General features: G+C 42.3%; 1 protein-coding gene across 1 annotated transcript in view; it reads right to left on the reverse strand.

The window, feature by feature from the left end:
* LOC138516394 (uncharacterized) overlaps nt 1-16,504 on the reverse strand; it is a 746,393-nt gene extending 729,889 nt beyond the window's left edge. Inside the window, exon 1 of the mRNA XM_069631475.1 lies at nt 16,326-16,504. Coding sequence (XP_069487576.1) covers nt 16,326-16,459 — 134 coding nt within the window. The 5' untranslated portion in view covers nt 16,460-16,504. The remainder of the gene's footprint in view (nt 1-16,325) is intronic.
* Between the last annotated feature and the right edge of the window lie 359 nt (nt 16,505-16,863).

Consider the following 16,863-nt stretch of genomic DNA (forward strand, 5'->3'; position numbering starts at 1 on the left):
TCACCACTGGAGCCTTCCCCTCCCCCCTGAAGCACTCTCTTGTGAACCCTCTTAAGAAACCCTCACCCGACCCCCTCTGCTCGGCTAACTATCGCCCGATCTTCATCACTCCTTTCCTGGGCAAACTCCTGGAAAAGTTGTCCATCTTCCAGCTTAATCTTCATACTGAATCTGTTGGTTGTCTCCATGAGCATCAGTATGGCTTTAGAGCAGCCAGAAACACGGAAACTGCTCTCCTGAACATCTGTGAAGACCTGCTCTCCAACCTTGAATCTTATGCCCCCTCTTTCCTCATCTTACTCGATCTGTCTTCAGCCTTTGACACGGTCAGCCACGCCATCCTGCTCAACCGGCACCGTGATAACATGGGTATCACTGATCATGCTCTAGCCAGGCTGACCCCTTTTCTCTACGATCCAAGCTCCCAGGTTCAACTTCCTTCCTCTCCTCTATCTCTCTCTCTACCTGTGGTGTTCCCCAGGGGTCTAACCTCTCTGCCTGGCTGTTCAACCAATTACCTGGCACCTCTTGCCAGACGCATCGCTGCTTTCTGCCCCAACTTTCAGGGCTATGTGGATGATACTAAGCTCGTTTTCAGGCTTCCTTCTGCCTCCTCTTCTCCTTCTCTCATCTCTGACTGTCTGCTATCCAGGAGTGGTGTGCCGCCAACAATCTCTGCCTTAATGCCAGTAAGATGGAGATTCTCCTCATCGGCACACCTGCCTCCTCCTTTCCTGTCACTCTCTGGCTGGCCTCCCTTGGCCCTCTTCCTGCTCTGACCCATGAGGCTAAGAACCTTGAGGTCATCTTCGACACCACACTCTCCTTCTCTCCTCACATCTCTGAGGTCTCTAAGAAGTCACACTACCAACTGGACCTGCTCAGAGGTATTCTTCTTTTCCTCTCCTTCCCCCAGAAGCTCACTGTCTCCAGAGCTCTGGTTCTCTCTAGGCTTGACTACTGCAACAGCCTCTTTCTAAATCTGCCTGCTTCTATTCTCTGCCCTCTGCAACTCATCCAGAACAGGACTGCAAGACTTGTCCTTGGCCTCAAGCCCAGGGATCGCATCTCTCCAGCACTGAAATCTCTGCACTGGCTCCCAGTGGCTGCAAGGATTATGTTCAAGACCCTCTGCATTGTCCACAAGGCCTTCTGGGGTCTGGGGCCTCAATACCTCCATCTCTCTTCGTAAATATCTTCCTACTCGAGCTTGTCGCTCCTCCGCCTCCAACTCCTTCAGGGTCAGTCGCTTCTCCAAGGAACGAGTTGGTGGTCAATCTCTTTCTTCGGCTGGGGCCTCCCTCTGGAACAGCCTCCCTGCCTCTCTGAAACTAGAGGAGAACCATCTCCGGTTCCGGAAGCACCTCAAGACTTTCCTCTTTGCTTCTGCCTTCTCTCGTCCTCTCCCCTGCTGAATTCCTGGCTGAAACTGAAACTGCACTGGTCACCCTCCTCTGATCTGGGGCCCAGGTCCCCTCCCCGGCAGCTGCACTTCTGCACTGCCCCCCTGGCAACCCTTGCACTTGTGTCTGGATCTGTAACCCTACAGTCCGCTACCTGCACTTTGGAGACTTGCTGTCTGCACTTACCCTTGCACTGCACTTGCCACCAGCTGACCGCACTTCTTTTATTAATTATTTTATTGTTTGATGCCATATACTGCACTGCACCCTCCGCTTTCTCCTCATACTTCTCTCCACCCCTCTCCCCTGCACTTGCACGATCAAAATATCACCTGGCCTAGTAAGATTGTTTTCTGTCTTCCCTTTGTTCTCCCTCCCTTGCATCGTCGTGCCTTGAAACACTTGTGTATAGGCGTGTTATAAATGCCATATCATATCTACCCCCGCCGGGGAATGAGGTAAGTGTGATCCCCCAACTCCTCCCCCATCCTCCTCCCCCATCCACAGAATTATTTTGTTTACTTTTTTAATGGGCTCCGTGAAAAGAGAGAAGGGACTATGTGTAGTCCCTTCCCCCGTTTCCATAGCAGCCATTTCATTTTGTTTACTTTTTCAATGGCCGTCATGAAAGGGAAAACAGACTTTGTTTTCCCTTCCCCAGCGGCCATTTTGTTAAACAATTTGTTTTCTGTTCCGAAACACCACCGCATTTGGAACAGAAAGAAAAATGCTTTTAGTACCAGTCTTACGGGCTAGGGTACTAATAGCAATAATCCCCTCATGGGGGGGCATTAACACTTCAGGTAATGCGCCGGGCCTTCTTTAAAGCCCTCGCTTCCCTCAGGCCTGTAACTATGGGCCCCGGGGCATTACCTGAAGTGGTAATGGCACTCCCTGCTCGGTGCTTATTGCTTAATTAAATTGATCTATAGCATCATCTCCAGCTGTATCCATCTTAAAGCCACGTAGTCTCATTATGATAGTGCTTGGCAAATACCTAACCCATGCCTACACAAAGCCAACATGGTTCACAATAATGTTTTAAGACTTTCCCCCTGGACATTAGAGTTTATTCTAGGGCCACATTGTGGAGCTGCTGTAAGCATCACTCTTTCATAAGAAAGAGCCCTTTGTCACAGGGTGAGAGTTAAACATGTATTATGTGTATCTATGGGAGGCACTTACAAATTCACCAGAATGGAAGATGACATCCCCTCTTCACAAAAAAGGATGCACAATTGTCGGGGTTCTTCAAAATCCTGAGTGCAATTTAAGTAGACATTAATGATTGTCTTGGAGGAGTGAAAGGGGGCCAGGAGGGCCTCCCACTGAGTGCCACCATTAATGGGAGAGGAGGAAAAAGGAAAGAGAACAGAGACCCTATGGGGGTCCATAGGCCGGGAGAGGGAACCACAAAGAGCATGTCGGTAAGGGTCTGTCTGGAGGAAGCACTGGTGTGTAGTTATCACTGATAGGCAGGCTTGGATTGGAGACCAGGATGTCTTTCCTGGGCTTCTCCCTGCCAGACTTGGTTAGAGGGATAGGATAGTCGATAGAAAAGCAGTTAGAGAACATCGGTGAGACATAGAGCACCATAGAGGGTGCAGAGAGGAAGATGAGGGATAAGATGGGGGGAAGGGCCCAAGCAGGGACAGGGAATAGCGCTGGGGAGCAGGCAGGTGGGGGGCACCACAGGGAGGACACAAAAGGACGGGGGCACATAATGGACAAGAACAATGGACCCGAGGAATCAGAAGCAAGCATTGTCAAGAGCAAAGTACAGCTCAACAGTAGGGGACCCAGAGAAAAAGGATGCAGATTCAAAGAGCCAACAAAGCACAGAAGCAGAGCAGGCGACCTAGAAGGGAAGAAGCAGGCAGTATAGTATTTTGTATTTTTTGTATTTCTATTTATTTGTTTAGCTTACCAGGCCCAATGGCAACCAGGCGCATATCTTAGAGCAACAGGTACATATATGGCAAAGATTACAGTTACAATCAATCAGTTACAGTCATAAGAGCAGTAAAGTACATAGCAGTGCAGATAGGCAGGGAGGAAGTTGTCAAATAAAAAGGCAAAAAGAATCATATGGCCTGTGAAGGCAATTAGTCAAATGTAGCGGATAGCCAAAACTTAGCTTTGTGTTTGAATAGGGTTGGAGGTGGCAAGGATCTGATGGTGAGTGACAGTGTGTTCCAGAGTTTGGCAGCTAGATAGTGAGATGCCAAGAACCGTGGGGAACAACAAACTATAAGAGCAGAGGAGAACAGCACAAAATCGGAGCAAAGGAGGACGCACAAGGTCAATCACAAAGAACCAAGAAGTAACAAATCTACAACAGGAATGCAGGCAAATGCTTCAACGGGATACAGTTTTTTATACCTACTTTATTTGACGATCAGATATCCTATTCAATTAGCAAAATATAAATAGGCACCATGTTTGTGCTGAACACAAAAGATTTTTTTGCAACATATGTAATGTTCACACTTTGTCAATTGAACATGGAATGCACATGGTCATATTCAAAACATGCTTCCACAATAAAAAGGCGGTTGTGTTCTTCCCATACTTAATATAAATAAGTATTTCCTCAATTTTCTTGCACCTTCAAAGTGCTTTTTTTGGAAGGCATAACATTGTAGCTATATTGTTGTTAGTATTTTTCCTGCTTTATTAAATGTTTCCCGAGTATGGTCTTAAGTTGTGTCTTGCATGTATTTTTATATTTTGTATATATGAAAGAGAGAAATCAACACACAAATAAAAGAAATTAGGTATTGGTGATCACTGTCCCAGGAATACCACATATACAGCTCACAAGATCATAACAAACAATACATATACTTTTATTGTATAAAAATCATCAATTCTTAAAAAAATGGGTAAAGTTGCACAATATGTAACATACCAAATAGCATCGACTCAACATAAAAAGTGTACAAAATACATTTACATAAACAACATCAATACAATAATGAATTGGACTCAAAACTCATGGGCATTAAATAAGATCAATATTTGACCCCATTGTGTTGTGCTGTAAAACTGCCCGACATGTTTCAGTCCCTACAATTCATTAACGGAACCTTCTTCGGGTTCTAAAAAGCCACAATATCTACATTGATTAACGGATGTGCAACCTGGTCTCCACAGCGTAGAAGTGCTTCTTTTAGTGAATGGTATTAACTCTTTCGGTGCTAAAATTCACTTATGCTCCTCAAACGTAGGGCAGAAAGTTATTTCCAGAAGAGGTCACGTGAGATGTCCTACACAGTACACTGTTTGAAATAATTCACCATAGTCTGGCTGCCAATGTATGGTATCATGTAGCTACGTCCCTGGTGTCCTTGGATCTGTTTCATACACCGTCGTTTTCCTCTTAAACACAGTTTCCTTTTTCCGTTCCTAACGAAAATGCAGCATAGGGAGGCAAACTCAAACAAATCATGGCTTGTCATGTTGGTATAAATTGTTCTATATAGATTTGTATGAGTGTTTCAGTTTGTATTCTTTAAGAAGTGTAATCCCCATTGTTTTTTTTTTGTTGTGTCTTGGTCCAATGTCAAACCCAGATATCCTGCAAAAGGATCTGTAGAAACGATTTGCAATAGACCAATAGAAATGTCCACCAAGGTTGTACCAAATTCTAGAATGTGTCTTTATACAACTGTTTCAGAACAACTGGGGTCAATTGACTACATTTCTGGGACGTTTGGCTGCAGCCCTAGCATCACACAAAGTGTTAGACAAACAAGGAGGCTTCCTCGAATTATGGGACATTTGGGCGACCTGTACACAGCACATTTTCCATTATCCCTGAACGCATACACACGATGCACAAATGCTTCTTCTATGATGCTTGTTTTGTTTCAGACAATGGACATTTGTGTGGCAAAGAATGGAGTGTCCTATTTAAGAAAAAGTTGCTTGTTAGTCTTGACATAGGTGGGTGGCACTGCTTGTAAAGTGAAAGGGTGCTGGTGAAATGCTTGGCACCTGCAAGTGACATACCTATGCCGGAGAGACTGTTCCTCATTTTACCTTTGTCAAAATTCCAGCCAACCAGTTACACATGTTTTTTATTTGATTGGTGGCATGTGGGTTTTTGGCATCTTCTGCACAATCAAATCCGCCTACTGTAGGAACTGGTTATTTTTATTTTTTTAATCTGCAGTCATAATAACAAACACAATTCAGGTTCTTCCATCCATAAATTCAAAGAGCTCTATTAAGGGTGCTGCGCTGCAGCTGGGCCAGTCAGTGCAACAAATAGTAAGGGGGCCAGAGCAAATGTTGGGCCTGGGCCTCACCAATCCGCCCGCCAGCCCTATATTGGAGATGTGGGCCCTGTCCTCCAGTGGGTCATCACTAGGCCCTAGGCACTTGCATGTTGTGATTGTGTGTTATTCCAGCATTTTGTTTGCCGGTTGGCGGTATTAAGAAGTCAACTCTGTACTGTGCGAGTTAGGTGGGAGAGCACAATGTGAATTTTACGCACATTCTGCATGAATACCTGCTCAGTGGTGGCACTCTCAGTCTAAAGTTATACTAACGCTTGTCTCCATTTTTTTAAAACACCCCCTTTCCTTGTTTTCAACATTCATTTTAAACACCCCCTTATTGCCAAAATCAAGGAGTCTGTACAACACCCTGATGCATGACATTTTCTGACCTGCACAAGACCACCAGACATCAGTGTATTGCCTTACTTGTCTTCACATAACAGAATTGTTTGACCAAAGCATCTTCTAAAGAAAAAATGTGCAAGTGTGTATGCATTTCTTTAATTTCTTTATTGTGTACTCACTTTATTACAAACTTTAGACATATTTTACAAAAAGAAAAAGAAAAGAGACATAATAATATAAAAACAAGATTTGGGTGAGATGTAAACACGCAACTAAATAGAAAATTACAATAATCAACCATCACACAAAATTTAATGTCAATCCCAAATCATTCATTATGACTAATATGTATAAAATGTACTGCACTATAACATCAATTTGCACATTTCTTGGAGGCCTCTTTCCATATATTGAAAACAGCATCTATAATTACAATCAATGTAGCGCCCAATACAGTGGACCAAAACTGGTCTACAGTGCAGTTATCAATATTTGTAAAAAATACATTATAGCCCCATAAGTAGCGAGTTTGCAATGACTTACAATTCGTTAAAACATGGCGACTTGTCTCTATTTCCATGTGACACAGTCTGCACAGGCGATATTCATAAGAGATTTTTTTGCCGAGCTCCAAGCAGGTCCACAGTAGGGAGCAAATTCAAACGTAGGTACGAAATAAAACGTTTACATTTGTTTGTACATAGCTTCGTCAAATATGTGGCTGGTGAGTGTGTATGAAAATGTAATCTTAAGCAATCAGAATATCTAGTCTTACCATATAGTTTGTTAACATTGTTTGCCATGTCCCAATGTCTAGCTCTTCTTCTGATTTTATCAAGATAGTTAGGGTCAGATGTCATTTTTTTTTATTGTGTTTTAGTCAGAAATATGACTTTTCACAAAAAAGAGTCACAATTTAAATCTCATACAACAATTAAAAAGAAGTAATTTGATTCATAAAAACAATACACCATCACTGAGAATATTCAAACAGAAAAGTATAAAAACTAAGATCAAAAGGGAGAGAAAAAAGGAAAAGATGATAACATCATCTACTATTAACACTTTTATTTTATTTTTTTAACTCTTTATTTCTTATTTTCAACAAGCTACAACAGAAACAACAGTATCTACATCTCAGGTCAATGAGTTAGAAACTACACAATAGCTTAAGATAATTATTATAATAGAATTGTCAAACGTAACTCTAAATTCTACAGTAATTAACTAAGACCAACCTAAAACATAACCATATGCACTAAACATACGTCAACAGAAAAGTAAGACTACACAACACAAAACAACCACATAACCAACACAATGCCCCAACTATCCACATTATCAGAAAGTAAACCATTTAACTCCACTCCACAACCCAATCCAGCATCATCCATACAGATCAACAAAGCTTCCCCACAGTTCTTCATAAAGGGTTTCTTTGTTTTGTTTACTATACATAGTTTTTTCAAATCTTGACAAAATCTTAACATCCAAAATCCACTCTTCCACTGTTGTTTTTTTTCCTCATCTTCCAGACCTTTAATATCTGTTTAGCTGCCACCAACAAAACTTTGCTCACCCCACACAAAATTATCCAGCTATTATCTCGCCCCCACTTGACAATACCACCACTCTTTTACAACTCCACAACATATGTATCAAACTACCCTTTTCCTTCCTACAACCCCATCAGCGATCATCATCAACCAGCCCCAATCGACACATACGCACTGGGGTCCAATATATTCTGGCCAGTATCCTCTGATGGATGTAACGCAATTGTAAATCCACTTTAGCATTCACAGGGATTTTCCAAACCTTTTCCCATTCTTTTAGCGTAAGTTCCCTGCCTAACTCCTCTGACCATGACAAGCGTAACCTTTCCCAGGAATCCAACCATTTGCCATCAAGTTGCATAACTTGCATACAATTCAACACTTTTTGAGAACTATTAACCAATATTTTAAAAATTTCCGGTCTCTTCAAAAATGGAGCATCCATCATTTGTTTCCTTTCTGAGAGTAAATTTACAAGTATATTATATCTTCTTAATTCCATATTCTGCAGTCCAAACTTCCCAACTAAATTATTAACACACTAAATCACTGATAACCTCATTACAAATATTAACGATAAAGAAATAACAATGATCATAAGTTTCCTGCCACATATGATCCCCACAAACATATTTTGACACTATCCTATATTCAATTCCTCCAATTTCAACTTTAACAATTTTGCAATTTCTATTGTCAGTAAAGTCTTGTTACCTGAGACTAAACTCTCCCAAAAAGAGTCTGTATTCAGCCACCAATCATGGCAGACAAATCTAGACTGAGATATCAACCTCATTTCTGAGGTTCCTGAACAACTGACAAATGCCTCAATGATTGAACACAGCGGTCCTTGCAGAGATCACAGATATTGTTGTCAATTACATCTCTATATCTGATATGATGGATTTCACGGGTTGGCAGTATATTCAGATGAAATCTCAAGAAATCAGATCTGACATAAGGGTCAGGAGATTTCTTTAAGTACATAGGGAGCAGAGATCTGGGTTAATCAACAGAGGTTAGGGACGGAGAAAACCTTGAGGAGCACATGGCCTCAATTTTCCGGATCCAATCTGATCTTTTTAGGCACTCCTTCACTTTCATTGGGTTACGGATTAGAACTTCTTCCGTACACTCAAACTCTAGCAGGACTTTTGTACAAACCATCTTTAATTTATTCAAGTATTGATTTTTACACCCCTGCAAAGCAAACGAAGCATCTTTCTATAGTGGCAATGAGTGTGGAACTAGAATTGACCTGTACAAAGAACACCACCTCCATTCCATCCATGCCTTCATTCACTGCATGCCCAGTTTGTACCATACGCTGGCAGTTGGAACGCACTTGGGTAAGCATAGAACACGCTTCTAGAGTTTGCCCTCTAGTCTATCCCATTCTAATACACGGGACTGAAAATTGGTTTCGAGACCAAATAGCAATATAGGAATTACAATGTAATACAGAATAACCGGAAGGATGGAGAATTTGCAAAACTTGCTTATAATCTTATAGTATAGCTGTAATATTTTGGCCTCTTAAGTCACTATCACATGTTCTTTGTTGGGTAAAATAGAACAACTCAGCCTTAATAAGTGGCTTCTTTGGCAATCGGTATGATTTGGTCATCCAAATGCCAAAGAAAATGTTTTGTAACTTTCAAAGGATGTTTAAACACCCGAATTTTTGACTTGAGTGGATTTATCCTCAAATCAATAAGCTGCGCATATTTCTGAAGCGCACAGAGCATTCGTTGGAGGTCAATGTGTGTATGGTCCAAAAATACAATATCATCGGCATAGGGGCCATCCAAGAGATTTTAGTTTGTCCAATCTTTGGACTAGTCAACCATTTAGCCACATCAGAAAGATATAAATTGAAGAGAAAAGGGGCGACAATGCAGCCTTGACGTACCCCCATATCTATTCTGATCGAGCTGTACAATTTCCCAGATAGTTCTCAGTCTTTGTGCAATTCAATTAAAATGGCGAGCAGATTTTCGGGTAGGCCCCAACTCCTCAGCTTTTCCCACAAGTGGCACCTGTTGATCATGTCAAACACTTGCAACAGGTCAATGCAAGCCCCATAGAGCAGTGGACCACCCTTTGAGAAGGACCCACAACTGGCAGTGCTCAAAACCAAACCATTCAAGGTGGTCGAAAGTCAATCTGATGTTTTGATAGTGTACCCTTAGCTGCTGCCCACTTTTCCAGATCCTTGAGAATTAACCCTGCAAAAATGTTCCCATCCGCGTCCAAGTGGAATATTGGACGATAATTCGACGAAGCAAAGCGGTCGCCTCTTTTAAAAATGGTAACAATTATGGCACTTCTTCATGACTCGGGTATATATTTGGTAATAATAATTCTTCTAAACATAGCTGTCAGCACTCTAGACCAGAGATCAGGGTCAGATTTTAGGATCTGGTTACTCAGACCATTAGGGCAAACTGCTCGAGACACTGAAGATATTTTTATTAATGTTTTTATGACATCTCGCGAGACATTTAGTTCCGAAGTCACCACATTAATGGGTGCGGCCCTATCAGATTTAACTGTACCATAAAGATTCGACAAATGATCAACCAATGCATTTTTGTGTATAACCCCATCTTGAGTGGTATTGTGGGTCGTTTCCATCGAGCTGATCAAGGACCAAAAGTTACAAGAATTGTTCACTGAAATGGCCCTCAACATAGATTCCCTGTCATTTTGAGGACGTTGACACCTATGGGACCTACACCAACTTCTATAGTTACTTTTTATGGTTTCAGCCTCACTCAGATACACCTCTGTGTCCTTTATATATTTTTTAACAGTCTCAAAGACTTCCTCAGTTCCCTTCTCCCAGGTCTTTTCATTGAAACAGTGAATATGGTTAACAGTCAGGGGTGGGTTTGCCCTCGAGGGAGGATCTAAATCCCACAACAACTTTACAAAATGCTTAGGCTCACACAATGTTTCTACCTAATTTTCGTGAAGGGGATCAACGGTGAGACTGAGCAATTTATTGAGGTTCCTCCCACACCTTTCAAATCTAGTTACTTTATTGCCTCCATTATTCACACTTAATTCCAGTGGGTAGAACTCCAGCCCAGGATCTGTTCGTTGGACAATATGGGCTTCTAGGATCTCATGATCACTCGGGAAACCATTGGTAATAGAATAGAGAAGTGAGTGCACTGTTCAAATAACTTTTTGGAGAGGAATAGATAATCTATAATGGAAGAACTCTTGTTCTTCTTCCAAGTCGGTGCAGAGGGAATAACATCTACCATAAAACTTCTCCTAAGCCATATCTCCTGGAAGACACTAAATCAAAACTTTGACAAATATAAGCCTTCCTTGAAACTTTCATAAAAGAGTTGTGGGCCCTTGTGTTCCAGCCCAACAGTTTAACATTGTCATTTGTTAGAGCGGCTTCTCAAGTAAGCCCAGTCTACGTAGGATCTGGGAAACGATTTCAGGCACCGCAGCCCACATATTAGAAGTCTCTTCCCCTTTCTGTGAGTCACTTTGCATGGTTTGAGTGGGGATTCTTGCTGAATCTTTACTAGAGGTGAGTTTAATAGGCAACTCCTGTGAGTCTTTATAGCCCAATTTTAATAAGTCTTCCTCAGCTCCCATAATTGCATTGACCCCCAGTCTCCATTTTACTCCAATGTCCACCATATCCGTGGAGGGTGTGTGAGGAAACTGGATATATTCGATGTCAGCCAAAGTAAAATAGTATAAATCAGCGACATCTTTAAATAGAGACACAATCATACTCCGGTTTAAGGGCTTTTTTCTTAAATGACTTCCCACCACCCTGTGGATGTACATTTTTGGAACAATTCTTTGTTGCAGGCCCTGGAACTTTTTACCTTGAGCCAAGAGACGAGAGGCCGATCTGGTCATTGAGCATGTGCAGGCGGTTAATCCTTGGTTCAAAGGACCGCAAGACTCACTGGAACCTCTGAGATCCCAGCCTTACTGGTCTCCATGTTGAATTTCTTTTTTATGGAAGCTTCCTTTGGAAACACATTCCTTAGGTCTTCTATTACTTTTGCCATCTGAGGATATGCAACATCGGCCCTATTTGAGATCGCAGTTTTGAAACCTTCAAGCAAACGTTCAGGCAGCGCCTTCGTTTCATTTAAGACTTTCCCTCCCAGTTTTGCTCTGAGGAAAAATAGGAGCGTTCTTCATGGGGACACTAGGTGTATCAGTTTGGATACCCACTGTTATCCTTGCAATCTCAATTTTATGGTTCTCTGATGTAATGGCCATTTTGTTTGTCAACTTTTTCTTTCCTTTCTCTCCTATCGCAATTCCAGCTTTGGAGGCCCTCTTCGCTGCCTTTTTTGAGTCCATCACTTCTTCTATATGGGCCAATTTAAGTTTACGAATGAACTGGTTGGCCTCTGTATTCCTAGCTTTTTTGCTTCTTAAATGTTTTGTTTTCTTTGCCTGACATTCAGGCAAAAATGTCATCCTGGTCTGCTTTTTACGCTGTTTTTTAGTTTTGTCATTTAACTTATGGGGTAAATCTACAATTTCCTTGGGCGGAGATGAGCTCCTTGTTGGCGAAGAGATTGTAGTTGGTTTATTTAAGAGGACTTAACCTGTAATCTGCTCCAAGCACACAAATTCCTCTAATGTGGAGACAGAGAGGGGTGTGCCGTTCATCGACAAGCCTGGGGTCTTGTGTGCAGATTTTTCCAATCCCAATCTGCACTTTGTGTGGTTTAGACAATGACCACCTAGGATTTCTTTACCCAGGTTCATGTTCGAACAACAAGTTCATCCTTTGCCCCCTCCCACTGTGTCTGCAGAAAGCCAAGTTTTACAGAATTCTGTTTGGACAACTCTTGAAGTTCTATTAGAGCAGTACCCGTAGTTCGATTGATAGCTGATTTTAATGCTACCAATGTTATTTCATTGTCTTACATATCCATGGTCAGTTCCAAAAGAATTCCAGAGTGGTGTTATACTTCCGTTTTCAGGGATTCAAATACTTTGACCAAGGAAGTCAGAATGAAATTTAAGGCAGAAAGCGTAGGCGCTGACTCGTTGGCAGCGCTACTTGTTTGTACTTCTGTATGATGAGACCATAAAGTACACTCTATGCCTCCTTTTGGATCTTGCTTTTCTGTGCCTACTTTTGGGGGATCTATTAAGGCAGAGATGGCATTTAGTTCAAACGAGGAGTCCAGGGACATATAGGGGATCAAGGAGCCACCCCTTCAGTCCCCATTCCCTGTAAATTAGCACCATGTAACATATCAACATTAGCACTCTCCCTCCAACAGCAAGGGGATGCATCCACATCAGCCTTTGTGGTGTAATTTAGGCTGCAGGACCTTCTTTGGTGAAAGAATTCAGAAATTGTGTTTTTTAGAGTTGTGGTAATGAGTGTATACTCTAAATTTGATGGTAGTACATTCATCATGGGACCGTGGTTAGGTGTCAAAACAGAGGAAACTCTTACACCGCAGGCCATGAGGTCCCTCATTCTAGAGACAGTTGGTACTTGGTCATCCATGATAAAATGGCACTCGGAGAGAACAAAACGACCGCCACCAGCCGGATAAGGTTGAAATATGGATATATCCGGGATAGCCATTATTTATTCCAGGTGGAGCGGTCCCATCAAATTCTGGGGCTTTTAAATCGTCCCCCAACACTCCACTGTGTAGATTGTATGACCGGGACATTCTTTTCCTTTCTTTTGGAATACACTAACTTCAAAATTGAAAGCAAACGTAGTGACTCTCGGAGTCCTGCAAATCACTACACAAATCACTATGTGAAAAAAAAAAGCTAAAGGCTACACTGAGCCAGACCAAGTCTGAAATATATATATATATATATATATATATATATATATATATATATATATATTCTATTAACTGTAATTGACTGCTAAATTTATTGCAACTGAGCAAGGTGTTATTGCACTTGGGGGCTGTGAACTGGTAGCTCAAAGGCTTCCAAGAGCCCACAGTCGCCGCCAGAACCCCCCTAGGGATCAAGATAGTAGAACATGCCTCGCCACACTAAATACTTCGCTGTCCCAGACACCAACAAGGGGATGGTCACAATCGCTGTTCCAGACATCAACAAAAAGATGGTCACAGTCAATGTGTGGGGAATATAATAGGCGCAGCAAATCAATGTCTGAGGATTGAGGTCTTACGGGGTCCTGGGCTCCAATGGCGGCAGACCTCACTTGTTCGCCACACTCCAACAGTAACAGCGGGGAGAGGGGAAGTGTTCAGCTGCAAGGTGGTAGAACCCAACATAGCCATTCAACTCTTGTCAAATCGACCTCGTTTGTCCTCGTTTGTCTTGCTCGTCTCTGCTCGTCTACCAAACGGTTTAATTCCGTTTGAGGAAAGGACCTCACACGTTAGCACGTAGGATCGTCAAGCCAAACTGATCCAGCCGCTTCTGGCAATCATTGGAACAGAGAAAGTTAGCACCAATACAATCAGCACACAGCACAGACTCCATTCAGAAATGAATGCTGTCGCAATATCCTCTAGACCAGCAGAGAAACTATTTTTAGCACCATAGTCAGACACTTTGCCGATAAGTAAAAATAAATCATTTGAGATCATTTAATTTCCCAGGAACTTCACGTATAGGAGCGTTCTCTGTACCAGCCACAAAGTTGCAGTGAGGTGACCCCGTACTCTAATCTCAATGCTTCTACTGGGACACAATTTGGGACATTTATGACCGATCTCAACATTTTATCTTCCAACTGTTCTAACCAGGGGACCTGATTTTTACCCAAAACCGCCATACCGTATAGTATAGTTGCCACCATACTAAAACTATATACCTCCAATAATCCTTCAATGTTATATCCACCACAGTTCTTTATAAAATGTTTAAGGGCTAGCCATTTTCGCTACGCTTTCAGAACAATTCTTTCTTGGTAGTAAGAGTCACTGGGATTAGAAGTAATCGAAAAGCCCAGTTAATTGTACTCGGTTACTCTATCCAGGTGGGTGTCATCAATATACCAAGTATAATTGTCCTTGTCAATACCTTTTTTGCTAATACGCAATATTTTAGATTTAGCTGTATTGATCTCCATGGCGTTCTTTTTAGCATAGGCTGACAATGCTTTTATTGAGCGCTATAAACCGACTGGGGTGAGATCGAACATCAGAATGTCGTCGGCATATGATGGCCAAGGTATCTTTGTACCATTTATACTCGGGGCTGAGGGGAGTTGTTTATAGGACGAAAAGCTGTGCTCAAATCTGCAGTAAACAGATTATACAGGTTAGGTCCCAGTACGCAGCCTTGCTTAAGGCCGTTATTAGTTTGCATGTATTCAGAACAGGTACCCTGCGAATTCAAGCAAACCGTAATTGAGATACAGTTGCTGTATATAGTACAGTAAATCTCGATCTATACCCCAAGCTATCCGTTTGTCCCAAAGTAGAAGGAACAAGGTCAAAAGCCTTGCTGAAATATATACAACAATATAGATGTGGTCTAGTAGACTTCTTTGTTTCACCTGCTAAGAACTGCAAGACACTAACGTTTGTTATGGTGTTATAATTTTTCCTGAATCCTGTTTGGAAGGGATTGAAAATATCTTTATTGTCAATCCATCTATTAAGTTTGTGCAAAAGGATAGAGGCGAATATTTTTTGCCTCGAGTCCATCATGGCAAGTAATCTGTAATTCTGAGGGTTGAGCATTTCCCCTTTTTTGAAAATCGCGACTAAGATCAATTTTTGCCAGCTAGGGGGTATAGTACCGGATTCTTCAATGTGCCTATACAAAAGAACTAATATGTGCGCCCACAATGGGGGCACGTGAGCCTTTAAGATTTTTAATAATACTACACAAGAGCTCCTCATCTATCTCCAATGGGGACATACTTTGAGTAGTAACTTGTGCTTTATTCAGGTTTGGCACAATTTCAGGATGGAAGTACAGTTTGGAAATATATTCAGCCCACGTTTTTTCAGAAATAGAGTTAAGTTCACAGGAGCTACAGTCCTTCTTATTTTCGTTATAATGGGCCCAGAATTCTTTAATATTGTGCAGTTTAAGCCATTTCATCAACAAAAACCAATTAGAAGTGTTTGTTGAAAATGTGTGATGTTTATGTAAATTCCTGTATTTCGTTGCCAAATTTTTCAAGCGCCTCGATTTATCCTCAGAACTCAATGGTTTGTCTTTTTAACCATAGCGCTCTCTGCTGTAGGCTTTCCTTTATTCTACAGCTATGATATCATATGGTTGGGCCATTAATTTCCCAATACCATTTGAGAGCTTACCTCCAACATGTGTATGCATTATTACCTCACTGTTTTCATGGCAACTTAGACACATCACAGACTAGCTAGAAAAAAATCAAGTTTACGTGGTGCGGGCATTTAGTACACAGCTTTGTAAAGCTAATAGCTCCTTCAAAATGACTTGTCGGGGAAAGGGGCCATCAGCACTCTCGATTTCACACTTGTGTCTGCCCCCGCCCATTAATTAAAGATAAGACTTAAAAGAAATATGCACACAAAAAAACTTTTATCAAGATTTCCCGGTGGCAAACCTCCGCGTTTTACACTTCAAAAAGCACCCCTTTTCCTCGTTTTGAAGAAATAGTAGGCGTACCACGCACTATTAAAGTGCCAGCAACGGGAATACCCGCCTCCCCCAACATCTTTGCAGATTCTACTCTCACTGGCAGTCAGCGATTATAAAGCAAATAAAAGCGAAATACATACTTGGAGGAAAGTTCGGTGGCAGCAGAAGGGGTGCCGTACTTTCGGGGACCACTAGCACTCATCTTCCCGGCAGCTGCAGCATCCTGTACATGAGTCACACAGCGGCAGCCGGGGCTCCACACACTGAAAAGCATTCAGTGGGTCCCCATGGTAACCCCCTTCCATAAACCGTGGGCACGGCCGGGGACTGAGGGGTGGGTGAATGAAGACCTCCCCCATCCCTTATGTACCGGTAGAGATAGGAAGTGCGTGCGTGCCCCAGGGAGGAGTAGCCATAATCCATGCCCTCTGTGCCATGACACTCTAGTGCAGGCCTGCACTCTCCAGGACCCACCACGAGAACCCATCGTGTATCTGCTAGCGGCTGCTGGGGGTGGGATGAAGTAGTTGTGCGCTGTCTGTGGTGTGGCTACGTCCATTGCCGCTCCCCTCGGCAGGGGGCTCAGTGCCGCTACGTGTACGTCCGGCTTCCTCAACACGGGTTGCTGGGTGCCACAATGCCACTGGAAGTTAGCCAGACCGGCGCTGTGTGTGGAGA

This window comes from Ambystoma mexicanum, chromosome 6q (genome assembly GCF_040938575.1).
Source record: "Ambystoma mexicanum isolate Mex_15411 chromosome 6q, UKY_AmexF1_1, whole genome shotgun sequence".
Classification (NCBI taxonomy): Eukaryota; Metazoa; Chordata; class Amphibia; order Caudata; family Ambystomatidae; genus Ambystoma; species Ambystoma mexicanum.